This window comes from Echiichthys vipera, assembly GCF_963691815.1.
Source record: "Echiichthys vipera genome assembly, chromosome: 22".
Classification (NCBI taxonomy): Eukaryota; Metazoa; Chordata; class Actinopteri; order Perciformes; family Trachinidae; genus Echiichthys; species Echiichthys vipera.
The window spans coordinates 2832407-2852051 of NC_139847.1; the positions used below are offsets into that span (position 1 = coordinate 2832407).

Here is a 19645-nt window from a genome sequence, read left to right on the forward strand (position 1 = left end):
AAAAATGGATTCTTAGTGATTGTTTGTGTTTTTTGATGGGGCATTTCGATGACAAGAGGTAAGAGTTGAACTTAACGTGGTTCCTTCTTTTGTTCACTCTATTTTCCCGCCATGTAGCCGGGCAGCTAACGATAGCTAGGATATAACAGGCTCGATGAATTGTCGAAACACAAACCGCAGGAACAGATGAATTAACGTGTGGACTTAACTGTGGTGAAATCAGTCATTTAAGTGGGTGTGCTCTGCTAAGTGGAAGTGGTTTATAGTTGTATGGGATAACTTTGTTTTTTTTCGAATACACACGATGACGACAGCCTTGCAAGTGGTCTTTCAACTACATTTTAGTTTTCCAACATTAGGAGGTCCTACATCCACTAAATCTGGGATCTCTGAACACGAACTCTGCTAAAAATAAGTCAAGAAGGATTATTTTGAAGACGTTAACATGAATTATGTCGGTGTGATGCGTACGTAGGTTTGGATAGCTTGCTGGGTGATGTAGCTGGGTATGTATTTGTTATTTTACATGAATGGTTCTTGTGGATTTTGTAGAAATATGTGAATGAAGGTTGTTTTTTTGTTTATATTGCGCAAATTTGCCAATAAAGGAAGAGAATTGTGGTCAAAAACAATGCAACAAGACCAACATTCAATTATATCTACACAATTTAGACCTCGGAGTAGAGCCGCTGCTCCTTTGCGTTGAAAGGAGCCAGTTGAGGTGGTTCAGGATCATCTGGTAAGGATGAACCCTGGGCGCCTCCCTAGGGAGGTGTTCCAGGCACGTCCAGCTGGGAGGAGGCCTCGGGGAAGACCCAGGACCAGGTGGAGAGATTAGATCTCCACACTGGCCTGGGAACGCCTCAGGATCCCCCAGTTAGAGCTGGTTAATGTGGCCCGGGAAAGGGAAGTTTGGGGTCCCCTGCTGGAGCTGCTGCGCCCACGACCCGACCCCGGATAAGACGTTGAAGATGAGATGAGATGATAAACAGTTGAAACATGTTTCTCAATCAAACTTAAATATTTATTCATAAAACTCTAAGTCCCGCTACAAAACAAAAAGAAAAGAGTACACTTCGGTAAAATCTTACATCTTTCATTTTACACCCCCCCCCCCAACAAGCATCGTCGTATCCCTTATGATATATAAAAAGACAAAAATATACAATGACCAAGTTTTATAGTGTCTTTGGTACGAACACATCAGTAATAGCTCCGATTACAGCTCCCGTCACGCTCTTCATGAGGACCTGAGCCACTTTCCAATGTTGGGTATTAAAGACAAACGTCCTTAAACATCGAGCATCGTGTCAAGAATCAACTTCCTGTTCTCAACAATGTTTCCCAAAATCGACGCATATTGAAAAAAAGACTTTTCATGAGCAAGTGGAAGACCAATGTGCGTTTTTTCGTCTTGCTCGCAGAAACCTCGAAAGCATCCATTTATTTTTATTCCCACAATTTTCCAACCGGACGCTTTGAACTACACACAACCCAGAAAACGAGCCCAGATTCAACTCTTAACCACCCGCCAAGTTACTTCAAGACCGATTCAACCGTTCATTTAGACCGCAAATCTTTAAGCTAGCGGTTTTGCAGCGCTAGTAGCTATGTTACCAGACACAGACGACACTGATCTTATTCAAATGGCAGCCATTTTGAACATTTAGGTTGGAATTTTACCTTAACAAGCATAAACTTGAGGATTTTAGATGTGTTTTTTACTTTGCTTACTTCGGAAACAGCGACAACAACAGTTAGTTAGCTAGATAGCTACTTGTAAGCAAGCTACCTGCCTAGCTGGGCTAACAAAATTGTCAAAAATGATTTCTTAAAATGTCTTTTAGAGTATATAAACATGAGGATTTTCAGATATATTTAAATGGATCAAATCAAATGTACTACTTTGGAAAAAAAAAACATCCAAAGTTAGCTAGCTAGCTTACTTGTTAGCAATCTAATTTCCAGGTTAGAGTCTGTTAGCTTGTAAAATTAGTTTATAAACATGAGGATTTTCAGATATATTTAAATTAAATCAAATTTACTACTTTGGAAACAAAAACAACCACAGTTAGCTAGCTAGCTTACTTGTTAGCAATCTAATTTCCATTCCGTTAGCTCGTAAAATTAGTCAAAATGGGTCTAGATCCTTAAACTTGTGTTTTTACAGTTTAATGAAGATTTTAGACATATTTAAATAGAACATTTAGCTAATAATTTTGTAAACAAGTATAAAAACAGTCGGCTAGCGTACTCGTTAACAAGCTAATAGCCATGTACCAAGAAAAGAGTGAAAAATAGTTCTGGATTCTTATAATGCATTTGTTTTAACAGGTTTTTGAGTTGGGAAAATTAGAATTAATATAATATTCCTCAAGTGTGTTCAATGTATGTGACGTTCAAAACGAGTACCATGAGAATTTGTCATTTAAGAGGAAACTTTTTATAGCTTTTATAATTTATATTGCTTTTAAATGGACTAAAATAACCAAATTTAACCCTGGAAATTGTTTATTTTGAAGGTTTGGACCTGACATCGACTGAACTCCAGCATCAGGGAACTGCAATTCAAAGCATTACTGAAGACAACAACAAAAAATATGTAATATTGGCATATAATCTGTCTCAAGTGCTACTGAACAAAAACATGGACATCTACAAAGTCAGGAAACGTCCTGACATAAAACAAAACCACTGCTGATGGACGAGAACCCACATCTATAGATTTTCAACGCCAACAAACCTCCGCGACGTCTACTTTTAGAAAAGCACTGATAGCATAAATAATTAAGGCACATGATGGTTACTTTAAGAAAGTTTAGACATAACTTATGCAAACTGACTAAGGGACTAAACTTCAGACCAGTTGATTAAAAAAGTCTTTCGTATTCAACTCGGGGACAAAAACGGTCTTCAACCTGCAGCAGTGAATATATTTATCTATATATATATTTATAATATGTTGTATTAGTAGTGTGTGTGTGTGTGTGTGTGTGTGTGTGTGCATGTGTGTGTCTGTGATGTGTTTGTACAGCGAGGAGACATCGCACAGCAAATCTCCTCTGTTTCCAATCATCCAGCAGCGCCACCGTACGGAGACACAGTCTCTCTTCACCGCAACGTAATTCCTTTTTCCGCCGATTTCCTTCAGTTGGTCGTGAATCTGAGGGGGAGGGACACAAAACGAGAAGGGAGAGGGAGAGATTTGGTGAACGAGTGACCTGACGGAGGGAGATGTTGTTGCGGAAAACACGACGGAAGAGCGAGAAAGAAGATGAAGGATTACACACAAGTAAGGGCGCACTCACACTGTCCATCCGTACCGTGCCCAAACTGGTTTTACGGCTAAAGTCTGGTTCCTTTGACCAGTGTGAGTGCAACTGTACCACGTCTAGGAGCGGCACGCTTGCCGTCCACGGCCCGTTTGGGAGAGGTGGGCTTTAGTAAAGCACGTTTGCACGTGTACGAGCACGAGCGTGCGCACGTGTAGGGGCACGAGGCCTACGGCGGTTCTGAGGTCATTTCCTGTGCGCCTGTTGGGACGTAGAAAAAAGAAGGAGGGACCATGCGCGGACATTTCAAACAATGGCGGCGAAAGGTTCACGTTGGTGTGATGCGGAGGTGGGGTGTTTAAAAACGACTAAAATCAGATACAAAAAGACACAAAAAGACTCAAAGATGTGTAAACAAAGCCACGCATCGCCATGACGTCATCAATGCGTGTGACGTGTTACGGCGTGATGACGTATAGGCAGCAAGAAGCATTCTCCGAGGCCCAGGTAGTGTGAGTACAAACGGGCCTGGAGGGGGGGACAAGGACCCTAAAGCACGGGGCACGGGACGGAGGCACAGTGGGAGGGCGCCTTAAAAGAACCGTAAAACCTAAAGAAAAAGAGCGACGCAAAGAAACGCACACAGAGAAAAGAAAGACGTTCTTCTGGTACCTGGCAATGATGTGCGTGACCATCCTGTCCGTGATGCCCGGACAGACCTCCTCAGCCAATCGGATGTTGCGTTCCAGCTCCTCGATGGCCAATCGCTGCTCAGAGTGCTCCTTGTGCTGCTGCTTCAACTACAAGAGGAAGATTTAATTAAAAAACTGAAGTCACGCAAGGTTTTTTATTAGGATTTCAGAATCAAAATTCTCAAATATGACGGATTTCTAGTTTCATCCCTGTAAAAATCAGGTACAACCACATTTTACAGTGTGTACGTTATACAGTAATTATATATATTAATATATATTATATAAATATATATAAATATATACTGACCTCAGTGAAGACGGGAGAGATGACTGTGGTTAGACTGGCAGATTTCGTCAGCTGATCCTGACCCTGCACACAAAACAGAACCCAAATTAAGACTTTTCTTAACAAAAACAGCTTTTTAATAATAAAAAAATAACAAATTAATACTGATTTTCTCTGAACCTGCAGGTTTCACGAGTGTAATCAGAGTCAGTGGTCTCGTTTTACTTTTACACGTTTTTAGCATCGTACAAAAAGTACTTTTTCTTAACGCGACAGCGCGACAAACCAACCGACCGATGCGGCGTTGGACCAGCAACTCACGTCCTCGGCGACAGTTCCCCGTTGTAAAGCGCTTACTGGCGATTAGGTAAAGCGGTGATAATATCCTTAATGTGTTGTTTAAAATGTAAAAATGAGAAGCTGATTTAAATGTCCCAATCAAATTATTCATTACAAGCAACGATTTTGTTAGTTTCTTTTCTGTTAAACTTCCAGAAAAAGAAATCAAATGAGATTTTGACAGCGTTAGAAGAATTTCTCCGTCTATGAAAAGATGTTTTTAAAGTACACGCAGGTGCAGAGATGCAAAGATTTATCTACTGTCAATTATTAAATTAATTTAATAATAATAAAATCATGAAAAAAATCATTTTGAGTCCTTTTTTTAAAGAAAAAATTACATTAATTACAACTTTTTGAGTCTGAATTAGGGGCAAAACAAGAATTTAAACAACTAAAATTGAGAAAATAATCAACAAAGACAATAACTGTTAGTTGCGCCTGTATGCAGACGATGTGCAGGTGTTATTTAAAGACTGCCGTATTTTCCTCAGTATAAGTTGCACCTAAAAACCTTCACGTCTCCAAAGCCGACAGTGCTCCTTATAACCCGGTGCTCCTTATAAATGGACCAATATTGAGCCACAACAGGTCTCGCAACTACGGTGAGCAGCCACCGACTCTATTTTCCCCCGTAGAAGAAGTAACGCGCGGTGCATGTTGAGATATACGACTGCGTGAAGCGTGCCGTTTCATTTCCATGTGTGTGTTTGTGTAAAGAGCCCAAAATGGCTCCTGTTAAGAGACACGCTTACGACGCAGAGTTTACACTCAAGGCCATTAGTCACGCAGCAGAACACGGGAACAGAGCAGCAGCCAGAGAGTTGAACATGAACCAATCAATGGTGCCGAAGTGGAGGAAGCAACAAGACGACCTGCGCCGAGTAAAGAAGAGTAAACAGAGTTTAGAGGGAACAGAGCGAGACGGCTGCAGCTGGAGGACAAACTCCAACAGTGGGTTGTTGAACAGAGAGCAGCAAGTAGAAGAGTCCGTACGATCACTGTTCCACTGAAGGCAACAGCGCTAGCACGCCAACTTAGCATCAATGAATTTAGAGGAGGTCCTTAACGTAACCCCAGCCTCGACTGTAGCGTCTGTTCTATGCGCCTTATAATGTGGAGAATACGGTACTTGTAAATTGCACCTGTATGCAGACGATGTGCTGGTGTTATTTAAGGACTAATTGTAAATTGCGCCTGTATGCAGACGATGTGCTGGTGTTATTTAAGGACTAATTGTAAATTGCGCCTGTATGCAGATGATGTGCTGGTGTTATTTAAGGACTAATTGTAGATTGCGCCTGTATGCAGACGATGTGCTGGTGTTATTTAAGGACTAATTGTAAATTGCGCCTGTATGCAGACGATGTGCTGGTGTTATTTAAGGACTAATTGTAGATTGCGCCTGTATGCAGACGATGTGCTGGAGTTATTTAAGGACTAACTGTTAGTTGCACCTGTATGCAGACGATGTCCCGGTGTTATTTGAAGGACATACGCAGATACACGCAGACTGAATTAGTGGTACTGACCGTTCCGTTGAGCACCTTCCTGCCGTCCGGCTTCTTCTTACGGACGGTGGTGAAGGACCAATCAGGAGAGTCGCTGTTTTCCTTATTACTGGACTCACTTCACACACATATAAAAACACACACTTATGTTTTATTCACTCATTAAACACATAAACCAGATCAACAGGAGCGCACACACACACAAATGTGAACAAAACAGATAATTAAACTACATTAAATGCAGAAATTACCTTTAACAGGATAAAAAAATAGAGTTTATGCATTTTTCATATTATAATTATGTATTTTAACATTATATGCATGCAGAATAAATTATTTTTAACATTATTTAAAAAGATGGTGTTACATTTAACAGCCCTAATAAATAGAATATATTTTAAAATCAATCCTTCTTAATCTTTAAGTGTGACGTCATTGTTTCCCTAACATTTTAATGGAGTTTCTAAAATATATTTTATTATTTCAATTCAAGGAATTGTTTAAATGTGTCATTTTCAATGTATAAGTATGTTTTTTATTTTACAATTATATATTTTTACATAATATATAAATGCAAAAAAAGAAAATTTTAACATGTTAGATTATTTAAATTAATCTGAAAGTCCTAATAAATTGACATTATTTTAAAATCAATCCTTTATCTTTAAGTGTGACGTCATCGTTTCCCCAACATTTTAATTGTGCTTTTATTATGTATTTTATTTATTATTTAAATTCAAACAAAAAAAGTATATTTATTTATTACTACATGTATTTTTCTTTTATAAAATATGTATTTTTACATTATATGAATGCAAAACAATTTAATGTTGTGAATTTTTACTTCATAAAAATGCATTTTTTAATTTTATAAATATATTATTTTGTTATCATTCTGAATTTTTAGTTTATAAAAATGCATTTCTAATTTTATAATTGTGTATTTTTATTTTATAAATGTTTTTTAAATTGTATAAACATGTTTTTTAGTTTATAAAAATGTATTATTTTATGTTATTATGAATTTTTAGTTTATAAATATGTATTATTTCATGTAATTATGAATTTTAATTCATAAATATGTATTATTTAATGTTATTGTGAATGTTTAGTTTATAAAAATGCATTTTTATGTTATAAATATGTATTATTTTATGTTATTGTGAATGTTTAGTTTATAAAAATGCATTTTTTATGTTATAAATAGGTATTATTTTATGTTATTATGAATTAGTAGTTTATAATTATGTATTTTTATTTTATAAATGTTTTTTAAATATGTATAAGTATGTTTTTTAGTTTATAAATATGTAATATTTTACGTTATTATGAATTAATAGTTTATAAATATGTATTATTTTATGTTATTATGAATTAATAGTTTATAAATATGTATTATTTTATGTTATTATGAATTAATAGTTTATAAATATGTATTATTTTATGTTATTATGAATTAATAGTTTATAAATATGTATTTCTAACTACTTAAATTAACTAAATATGCATTTTTTCTGTTATAAATAAGTATTTCTAATGTATTAAATGAACTAAAGTGCTGAAATTACCCGTCGGAGTCGTCGGAGCTGCTGTCGCTGTGTCCCTCCTCCTTCCACCGTCGGTAGCGGTCGATCAGCTCGCTGAGGTACGACGTCTTCTTACAGTGTTTGACGATGAACTTGTGTTTGAGGAGCTCTTTGGCCGTCGGACGCTGCACAGAGAACGGTTTGGTCCATTTTTATTATTCTTTATTTAAGGTTTTCAGTTAAGGTCAGAGATGCATTTAAATAAAGAGGATGGTGTGTTTGGAAACTGTGTTTATATAAAGTTTCTTGTAAATGTTCATATTAAGGAGAAAGAGGAAGGAGGAGCAGCTGAAGTGTTTGTGTTTGTCCAGCAGGAGGCAGCAAAACAAAGCTGCAGTAACAGAAAAGAGCTGAAAACTGAGTCAGAACGTTTTTACCCTCAAAACAAAATGAGTTCATTTAGAAAAAAGTGCAAATGCAAATGTGCGTGCGTGTGTGTGTGTGTGTGTGTCTGTGTGTCTCTGTGTGTGTGTGCGTGCATCTGTGTGTGTGTGTCTCTGTGTGTGTGTGTGTCTGTGTGTCTCTGTGTGTGTGTGCGTGTGTGTGTGTCCCTGTCTGTGTGGGTGCGTGTGTGTGTGTCTGTGTGTGTGTGTGTGCGTCCCTGTCTGTGTGTGTGCGTGTGTCTGTGTGTGTGCCCCTGTGCGTGTGTGTGTGTGTGCCTGTGTGAGCGTGTGTGCATGTTTTAACTTTTCTCCGTGTGTGTGTGTCCCTGTGCATGTGCGTGTGCGTGTGTGTGCGCGCGTGTGTGTGTGTGTCCCTGTCTGTGTGTGTGTGTGTGTGTTTGTGTCTGTCTGTGGGTGCGTGTGTGTGTGTGTGTCCCTGTCTGTGTGGGTGCGTGTGTGTGTGTCTGTGTGTGTGCCCCTGTGTGTGTGTGCGTCTCTGTGTGCGTGTATCTCTGTCTGTGTGTCTGTGTGTGTGTGTGTGTGTGTGTGTATCTGTGTGTGCGTGTGTCTCTGTGTGTGTCTTTGTGTATCCCTGCATGTGTGTGTGTGTGTGTGTGTGTGTCTTTGTGTATCCCTGCATGTGTGTGTGTGTGTGTGTGTGTGTGTGTGTGTGTGTGTGTCTGTGCGTGTGTGTGTGTGTGTGTGTGTGTGTCTCTTACGAAGCCCGGGTCCTTGTTGAGGCACGCCTCCGTGAACTCCTTGAAGCTCTTGGAGAAATCTCCGCCCAGCGTCGGAGGAGACGACTTTGGGATGTGGAACAGAACCCTCATCGGGTGCATCTCCGAGTTCGGAGGTTCACCTTTGGCGAGTTCGATGGCCGTGATGCCCAGAGACCAGATATCAGCCTGCGCACACACACACACACACACACACACACACGGTGAGAAGTTAAAACACACACACACACACACACACTCTCCAATGACCATGTGGCAGTTGTAGCTCAGAGTCACATTACAACAGGAAGCTCTTCGCTGTTCGACTGTTTACTCCGTCAGCTCCATTACAGTTACACACTGAACATATGGTCTCACACACACACACACACACACACACACACACACACACACACACACACACACACACACACACACACACACACACACACACACACACACACACACACACACACACACACACACACACACACACACACACACACACACAAGACAGAGCAGGTCAGGAGACGTCCTCTTGTATAATGATAATATAATTTCATGAAGCCTTTCTACTTCTGCTTGTGTGTGTGTGTGTGTGTGTGTGTGTGTGTGTGTGTGTGTGTGTGTGTGTGTGTGTGTGTGTGTGTGTGTGTGTGCAGCAGGTGCAGCGATGAATGAATAAACACAAGACGAGGGATTCCCCACGGCTGAGGATTTATGAAACTTCAAACACTCATTAAGAGACTAAAGGTTTTTGTTTCACTGAATAAAGGAGGAAGAGGAGGAGGAGAGGGAGAGGAGGAGAAGTGAGAGGAGGAGGGAGAGGAGGAGGAGAAAGAGGAGGAGGAGGAGGAGGAGGGAGAGGAGGAGGAGAGAGAGGAGGAAGAGGAGGAGGCAGAGGAGGAGGGAGAGGAGGAGGAGGGAGAGGAGGAAGAGGAGGAGGAGAGGGAGAGGAGGAGAAGTGAGAGGAGGGAGAGGAGGGAGAGGAGGAGAAGGGAGAGGAGGAGGGAGAGGAGGAGGAGAAAGAGGAGGAGGAGGAGGAGGAGGGAGAGGAGGAGGAGAGAGAGGAGGAAGAGGAGGAGGCAGAGGAGGAGGGAGAGGAGGAGGAGGGAGAGGAGGAAGAGGAGAGGATGAAGAGGAGGAGGGAGAGGAGGAGGAGAGAGAGGAGGAAGAAGGAGAAGAGGAGGAAGAAGAGGAAGAGATGGAGGGAGAGGAGCAGGAGGAGGAGGAAGAGGATGTGGAGGAGGAGGAGGGAGAGGAGGAGGGAGAAGAGGAAGAAGAGGAGATGAGGAAGAGGAAGAAGAGGAGGAAGACACAACCCTTAAAATTCATTAAACGCGGAGTGCTGTGCTGCCTAGTTACAGTTGCTACGCTATGATTGGACAATCTGGGGATTTGAACCACCAACACATGCGGTGTGCAGATGTGAGCGTCCTGCGTCCTGCGTCTCACCTTGGAGTCGTATGCGGACTGCTGGATGACCTCCGGAGCCATCCAGAACGGCGTCCCCACGAAGGTCTCCCTCTTGATCTGCGTGTCCGTGAGCTGCCCGGCCACGCCGAAGTCCGCCAGCTTCACCTGCCCGTGCTCCGACAGCAGGACGTTGGCCGCTGCGGACGACAAAGGTTTGGCTTTTTAGTATTTGGTATATTTTTTACTGTGGTGTCGTCCGCGTCTGGACCCGTCCGCACCTTTGATGTCTCTGTGGATCTTCTTCTCAGAGTGAAGGTAGTCGAGCCCCTTCAGGATCTCCTTCAGCATGGTGGCGATCTGGGACTCATCGAACGGACCTGCCCGCAGCTGCACACACACACACACACACACACACATATATATATATAAAAAACGTGAAAGAGATGCAACACACACACTCCGTAAAGATGCAACACACACACACACCGTAGAGACGGCATACGCGCGCACCGCAGAGACGCAACACACACGCACACCGTGGAGATGCAACACACACACCGTAGAGATGCAACACACACACACCGTAGAGACGCCATACGCGCACACCGTAGAGATGCAACACACACACACACACACCGTAGAGACGCCACACACACACACACACACACACACACACACACACACACACACACAAACACACACACACACACACCCACACACCGTAGAGACGCAACACACACACCGTAGAGACGCAACACACACACCGTAGAGACGCAACACACACACACACTGTAAAGACGCGGCACGCACACCGCGGAGATACAACACGCACTCCGTAGCGACGTAACACACATCGTAGAGACGCAACACACACACCGTAGAGATGCAACACACACACACACACTATAGAGATGCGACACACACACACACACCGTAGAGACGCGAGACACACACACACACCGTAGAGACGCGAAATCTTCAGACTCACCAAGTCGAGCGCGGAACCTCCTCCCAGATACTCCATGATGATCCACAGTTTACTGCCCTGTGTGTGGAAGAACAGGAAGTGTGTTTAGCCGTGCCGTAGCGGACGCTTCCGTGCGTAGAAGGCTGTGCCGCGCGCTCACCTTCAGGTAGGAGCCGTAGTACTTGGTGATGAAGGGGCTGTCGCACTGACTCAGCACCGTGATCTCCTGCTGGATGTCCTCGATCTCATCCTCCGCCTCCTCCAGGTCGATCGTCTTTATGGCAACGACGCTCTGGGTGCGATTATCGATGCCTTTGAACACCTGGGGGGGGGGGGGGGGGGGGGAGAAGAGGAGGAGGAGGAGGAGGAGGAGGAAGAGGAGGAGGAGGAGGAGGAGGAGAGGGAGGAAGGGGAGGAGGAGGAGGAAGAGTAGGAGGAAGAGGAGGAGGAAGAGGAGAGGGGGAGGGAGAAGAGGAGAAGGAGGAAGAGGAGGAGGAGAGGAAGAAGAGGAGAAGGAGGAAGAGGAGGAGGAGAGGAAGAAGAGGAGGAGGAGAGGAAGAAGAGGAGAAGGAGAGGAAGAAGAGGAGAAGGAGAGGAAGAAGAGGAGGAGGAAGAAGAAGAGGAGGAGCAAGAAGAAGAAGAGGGGGAGCAAGAAGAAGAAGAGGGGGAGGAAGAAGAGGAGAAGGAGGAAGAAGAAGAGGAGGAGGAGAGGAAGAAGAGGAGAAGGAGAGGAAGAAGAGGAGGAGGAGAGGAAGAAGAGGAGGGAGAAGATGATTGAAATGAAGAAACATCAGTTTGTTGTTTCTTTGCTGAGAAACTTTCTCTTCAGAGTGAAACAACAGTTTTTAATGAGTTCAGCGTAAACGACGAGTTTAAAACAGGTTTGAACAATAATTAAAACAACAACAATTAAAATAACAACAACAACAACAACAATAAAGGACACACTCACCTCTCCAAAAGATCCTTTTCCAATACGATCCAGTTTAGTGAACAACTCCTCAGGATCAATCTGAGAACTCTGAGAGAGAGAGAACGTTATTAAGAACACACACACACTCACACACACACACACACACACACACACAGTAGAGACGCAACACACACACACACACAGTAGAGACGCAACACACACCGTAGAGATGCAACACACACACACAGTAGTTATGCAACACACACACACACACCGTAGAGACGCAACACACACACACAGTAGAGACGCAACGCGCACGCACACACACACACACACACACACACACACACACACACACACACACACACACACACACACACACACACAGTAGAGACGCAACACACGCACACACACACACACACAGACACACAGATATAAAAACACAGAAGGAAGCTGGCATGACAGTTAAAGATAACAGGAACTGAACACACACACACTGCTGCCTGACCACAAACACACACATGCACGCACACACACACACACACAGCTGCCTGACCACAAACACACACATGCACACACACAACTTTGTTCTGAAAGTCCCGTAAAGTAACAGTTTGGATGAAGTTTTAATAAAAACACACCCACATGAGTGTATGATATTCGTCTGAGTTTCCTGTCCCTGAGCTAAAAAAAGACACACACACTGCCTCACACACACGCACACACACTCACACTCACACACACACACACACACACACTGCCTCACACACACACACACACACAGTGCCCACAGCGTGGCCACACCCTGTCAGCAAACACAGTGGTAACCGTCTAATGATACTTTCAGCTCTCCGCAGAGGAGACGGCGAGCACAGAGAGAGAGAGAGGAGGGAGGACGGATCCAAACATCAGAAACTAAATATATTCATAAAAAACAACCTTCTGTGAAGAAACACACTCGCAAAAATGAACTTTCACCCTTTACACAAGTGTTAGGGCGCCGCAATCTCTCTTTTATTCCTATTTTACAGCCGTTGAGCACTTTCTTTATCATTCCTTTGAGGTTTTCCCAGCACACACACACACACACACACACACACACACACACACACACACACACACACACACACACACACACACACACACACACACACACACACACACACACACACACACACACACACACACACACACTGTAGGGACCCAACACACACACACACACACACTGTAGGGACCCAACACACACACACACACACACACACACGTCTTATCTGCGTGTCGGGTATTTAAAGCACCTGTGGGTGAACGTTGCCCTGGTTATTTTTAGATTATTGTTTTTTTTGTTCACATATATTTGTTTGTGTTAGACGCAAAAAATTATAAGATATTAAATGATCACAGACGTATCTGTGTCAGCGCGCACCGTAGAGACGCAACGCACACCGTAGAGAGACGCAATACGCACACCGTAGAGATGCAATACGCACACCGTAGAGACGCAACACGCACATCGTAAAGAGATGCAACACGCACACCGTAGAGTCGCAATACGCACCATAGAGACGCAACACGCTCACCGTAGAGAGACCCAACACGCACACCGTAGAGACGAAACACACACACCGTAGAGACGAAACATACACACCGTAGAGACGGAACACGCACACCGTAGAGACGGAACACGCACACCGTAGAGACCCAACACGCACATCGTAAAGAGATGCAACACGCACACCGTAGAGTCGCAATACGCACCATAGAGACGCAACACGCTCACCGTAGAGAGACCCAACACGCACACCGTAGAGACGAAACACACACACCGTAGAGACGAAACATACACACCGTAGAGACGGAACACGCACACCGTAGAGACGGAACACGCACACCGTAGAGACCCAACACGCACATCGTAAAGAGATGCAACACGCACACCGTAGAGTCGCAATACGCACCATAGAGACGCAACACGCTCACCGTAGAGAGACCCAACACGCACACCGTAGAGACGAAACACACACACCGTAGAGACGAAACATACACACCGTAGAGACGGAACACGCACACCGTAGAGACGGAACACGCACACCGTAGAGACCCAACACGCACACCGTAGAGACCCAACACGCACACCGTAGAGACGACACGCACACCGTAGAGAGACGCAACACACACCGCGTAGAGAGATGCAACATGCACACCGTAGAGAGAGACGACACGCACACCGTAGAGACGAAACACGCACACCGTAGAGACACAACACGCACACGTAGAGACGCAATACGCACACCGTAGAGACGCAACACGCTCACCGTAGAGACGCGACAGACACACCGTAGAGACACAACACACACACACCGTAGAGACGCAACACGCACACCGTAGAGACGCAACATGCACACCGTAGAGACACTACACTCACACCGTAGAGACGACACGCACATCGTATAGAGACGCAACATGCACACCGTAGAGAGACGCAACACACACACACCGTAGAGACGCAACACATGAAAATCTATAAAAACATAATAATAATAATAATAATAAAAGTAACTTTTCATGCAAAATGAAGTTTTCAGCCTCTCAAATGTGGAGATTTTCTGCTTTTTCCTCTTTTTGAATCAGATTAACCCGAATATATTCTGATTTAAAACTAACAAAAAAGAAATTTAAAGACATAAAACAGAGAAAAAGGGCAGAAATCTCCACATTTTATATCAGATTAAACTGGATATATTCTGCTTTTGGACAAAAAAAAAGCCATTTAAAGACAAATATGGAGATTTCTGCCCTTTTCCTCTGTTTTAAATCCGATTAAACTAAATATATTTGCTCCAAGACGTCACCATGGACATTTTTCACTATTTTCTAACACTTACAGCCCAAAAGCTTCATTGATAATGAAAACAAGAGTCAGGTACGGCCTTAAAAACACTTATAAACACTAACGTATGAGGGAGTGCACTTGACAGAGAGGTTATATAAACCTGAGAGGTTACACTTTGACCTTTCTGTGTCAGCGCGGAGGAGGAAGTTAAATATTCAACCCTCAGTCCTGTTACTGCAGATTAAAAACACTCTTAATGTGTCGCTGCTGCTCATGTAATCTTTAAAACACAGTCTGGGAACTTTTAATTTTATCATTTTTATCAGTTTTATCAGTTACAGAATCGCTCACATGCAAACAAACCGACTCTGAAGAGTTTAAAAAGGTTTCTCACGTTAATGTTTAACCGAAGTCACAGAGTCGAGAGCGTTGAGGTGGAAATCTCCCTGAAAATATGATTAAATATTCACAGATAAGCTGTTTTTGTCTTCACTGTGCTTTCATTAACCTGAACAAACTAAGTTCAACACAAACCGTGGTACGAGGGCAGGAAACCTGTCCGTCAGCCTTTATTCCCTTTCTCTATTAAGATAGTTTTACATTTCACAAATTACATCTATTAAAGTACCGTATTCTCCGCACTCTAAGTTGCACCTAAAAACCTCCAAATGTCTCAAAAGCCGACAGTGCTCCTTATAACCCGGTGCTCCTTATATATGGACCAATATTGAGCCACAACAGGTCTCCAACTACGGTGAGCAGCCGCCGACTCTATTTTCCCCCGTAGAAGAAGAAACGTGCGGTGCATCTACCCACCCATCCATCCACCTATCAATCCATCCATCCATCCATCCATCCATCCATCCATCTATCAATCCATCCATCCATCCATCCATCTATCAATCCATCCATCCATCTATCCATCTATCTATCTATCCATCCATCTATCTATCTATCCATCTATCAATCCATCCATCTATCAATCCATCCATCCATCTATCAATCCATCTATTTATTTATCCATCCATCCATCCATCCATCTATCAATCCATCCATCTATCTATCTATCCATCCATCTATCTATCTATCCATCTATCAATCCATCCATCTATCTATCTATCTATCCATCCATCTACCTATCAATCCATCCATCTACCCATCCATCTATCCATCCATCCATCCATCCATCTACCTATCAATCCATCCATCTACCCATCCATCTATCCATCCATCCATCCATCCATCTACCTATCTATCAATTCATCCATCCATCAATCTATCCATCTATCTATCTATCTATCTATCAATCCATCCATCCATCCATCCATCTACCCATCCATCCATCCATCTATCCATCTACCCATCCATCCATCCATCTACCCATCCATCCATCTACCCATCCATCCATCCATCCACCCATCCATCTATCCATCTACCCATCCATCCATCAATCCATCCATCCATCCATCCATCCATCTACCCATCCATCCATCCATCCATCAATCCATCCATCAATCCATCCATCCATCCATCCATCAATCCATCCATCTATCCATCTATCCATCCATCTACCTATCAATCCATCCATCTACCCATCCATCTATCCATCCACCCATCCATCTATCCATCTACCCATCCATCCATCAATCCATCCATCCATCCCTCCATCTATCAATCCATCCATCCATCCATCCATCCATCCAAACAACCTACGTGGTGTTTGAGACCGTTTTCTACAGAAGGACGACAACAGAAAGGAAACCAGTGTTTCACGCTAAATAGACGTAAAAAAAAATATAAAAAATTCATGCAAAAATGTTCTGAAAATGCTGTTTTCAGTCTCTCAAACATGCAGGTGTTCATTTCTCTGTGTTAAAGCACGTATGCCGTCCTACATGACACACGTTTCAGCAGTTTAGAGCACTTTAGTCAGAATCAAAGCACATTTCAAACCTTGAAAACACAACGATACAATTAAATGTTGTTTTTGTGTGTGTGTCAGTGAGGTCAGTGAAGGCAACATGCAAACATTCAGCCGCATGCAGGAGAACTTGGACACGACTGTGGAAACTGTACAGTGCATAAGAGAGAGAGAGAGAGAGAGAGAGAGAGAGAGAGAGAGAGAGAGAGAGAGAGAGAGAGAGAGAGGGGGAGAGGGAGAGAGAGAGAGAGAGAGAGCGAGAGAGAGAGAGAGAGAGAGAGAGAGAGAGATCCATGTTAATACTAACAAGTGGTGTCCAAATATCCAAACAAAAAAAGAGCTCTGTGTGTGTGTGTTACTGTGTATGTGTGTGTGTGTGTGTGTGTGTGTGTGTGTGTGTGTGTGTGTGTGTGTGTGTGTATTAGGGGTCAAAGGTCACAGCTGCTGGAGGAGGAAGTACAAACACAGCATTCTCAAAAACGACCTCTGCGGAGCGGCATCGTGTGAAACTCTCGCCGCTCTCTGACATTTCCTGTTTCATTTACAGTCGGAAACACGACCGTTGAGTCACGAAGCATGAGAACTTTTTCCACACTTTTGCTTTTTATTAAAGTCAGTTACAAGTCCGGGGGATGTTTGCAGCTTTCACTTTACGGTTACAGGTAAAAACGCTTCCTCACCAGAACGGATTTATTTGCTGTCTGCTGTTATAAAATCAGCCGAAAGTCTCAGGGCGCACTCGCACGTTTGCACATGTACGAGCACGAGCGTGCGCATGTGTACGAGCACGAGGCCTACGGTGGTTCTGAGGTCATTTCCTGTGCGCCTGTTGGGACGTAGAAAAAAGAAGGAGGGACCATGCGCGGACATTTCAAACAATGGCGGTGAAAGGTTCACGTTGGTGTGATGCGGAGGTGGAGTGTTTACTGCAGATTTGGTCGATGAAAAGATTCAAAAACAGTCGACAAGACGCACAAAAACTCCGAGGTCTACGGAAAGATCTGGAAACAAAGCCACGCATCGCCATGACGTCATCAATGCGTGTGACGTGTTACGGCGTGATGACGTATAGGCAGCAAGAAGCATTCTCCGAGGCCCAGGTAGTGTGAGTACAAACGGGCCTGGAGGGGGGGACAAGGACCCTAAAGCACGGGGCACGGGACGGAGGCACAGTGGGAGTGCGCCCTCAAACACTTTAGGAAATACTTTAGGGTGCGTTAACGTTACGTTAACATCGGACGTCGGAAGTTGCTGCTGTTAATGACGTCACACCCGAGTTATCAGTGTTTCAGCTACAAAGTCGGAAAAACCACCAGGCTACGGTTAGCTGTTGTTGGCACAGCCTGCTTTGTAGTTCGCATATACACATCTCATCTCATCTTCATCCTCTTATCCGGGGTCGGGTCTCGGGCACAGCAGCTTTAGCAGGGGACCCCAAACTTCCCTTTCCCGGGCCACATTAACCAGCTCTAACTGGGGGATCCTGAGGTGTTCCCAGGCCAGTGTGGAGATCTAATCTCTCCACCTGGTCCTGGGTCTTCCCCGAGGCCTCCTCCCAGCTGGACGTGCCTGGAACACCTCCCTAGGGAGGCGCCCAGGGTTCATCCTTACCAGATGCCCGTGCCCCGATGTATACTCTTCTAACAATACTGTGTATAATGTATACGGCTGATTTAAGTGTTAATAAAAGGTTTATTACAGGAGCTTCTTTACGGTTTACAACTGGGGGCAGCCATCTTTAAATGGCGACTCAGGGGTTGTGTGGATCGTCCGACTTTCCGAGTCGGAAATCAAACTTTAGGGGTCGTTCAAGTGGAAAGTTACAGAAATCCCTTTGTCGTCTCGCAGGTCTCTGCTGATGGTGGTGGCGCCTGCTGCCGTGGTCCTGCGTAACGCTTCCTGCTGCTGTTATAATCTGTCACCTTAGCTGTGCTTGTTTCTACTATTCTGCTGTATTAATAAGTCATATTCACATTACTATAGATGTTATTATAGCTACTGGAAGTGTGTCTGTCTTTGTCTTAGTGTCTGTCTTTGTCTCTCTGTGTCCATCTGTCCATCTTCTCTCTCTCTCTCTCCTTCTCTCCCTCTCTCCGGTGCAGACAGATGTGCGTCCTCCACAGAGCTGGGTCTGTCTGACGTTCCTGTCTGTTATAGTGAAGGTTTTCGTCTCCACCGTACTCTACGGGGGAATTGTTGGGTCTCTGTAAATCATAAATAAGTCATAGAGTGTGGTCTTTACCTACTCTGTAAAGTGTCCTGAGATCACTTCTGTTATGATTTGGCACTATAAATAAATGTGAATTGAATTGAATGAGTACAACTGGAACGCACCATTAGGGGACACAGGAGTTGTTGTAGAGAAACTTTGTGATTTGATCGTTTCTTAATTCGATTGTAAACATTCTGCTGCCGATGATGCAACGATGCTAATTAAAGGAACAGTGCGTGATGTCGCATCGGAGCTTTGATGCATGTTCTAAACATTTGGAACCTCCTCACAGCACCAAGAAACCCTCATTACGCTTTCACTGCTCTTGCATTGGTTGTTTTCTCTTCAACGACTTGGTTCTGTGTTTCTGATACGCGTCTTTTCACGGAGAAGGAAAAAAAACATGAGCTGCAACGAACGCACCGTCCGTCCTCTGGAGTCCGGTAACACGGACCTTCACCGGGAACAGAAGGATCCAGGTAGCGACTGCGCTGAAATGAGTGCAAAGCTAAAGGCCATCACCCAACAGCTAAAGACGCTGCACCTCCAAATTCACAAGTGCACGAGTGGATTCAACACAGCGCGTGCGGAGGGGAAC

The 19645-nt window shown here is 43.8% G+C and overlaps 1 protein-coding gene across 1 annotated transcript in view; it reads right to left on the minus strand.

The window, feature by feature from the left end:
* Positions 1–1118: 1118 nt before the first annotated feature.
* The window catches only part of stk26 (serine/threonine protein kinase 26), a 30368-nt gene continuing 11841 nt past the window's right edge, over positions 1119–19645 (minus strand). The window contains exons 2-12 of the mRNA XM_083937593.1: positions 12124–12192; positions 11332–11493; positions 11193–11249; positions 10483–10591; positions 10244–10401; positions 8792–8977; positions 7672–7814; positions 6125–6221; positions 4275–4337; positions 3945–4072; positions 1119–3163 (exon numbers count right to left, since the gene is read on the minus strand). Of these exons, the coding sequence (XP_083793719.1) occupies positions 3148–3163; positions 3945–4072; positions 4275–4337; positions 6125–6221; positions 7672–7814; positions 8792–8977; positions 10244–10401; positions 10483–10591; positions 11193–11249; positions 11332–11493; positions 12124–12192 (1188 nt within the window). The 3' untranslated portion in view covers positions 1119–3147. The remainder of the gene's footprint in view (positions 3164–3944; positions 4073–4274; positions 4338–6124; positions 6222–7671; positions 7815–8791; positions 8978–10243; positions 10402–10482; positions 10592–11192; positions 11250–11331; positions 11494–12123; positions 12193–19645) is intronic.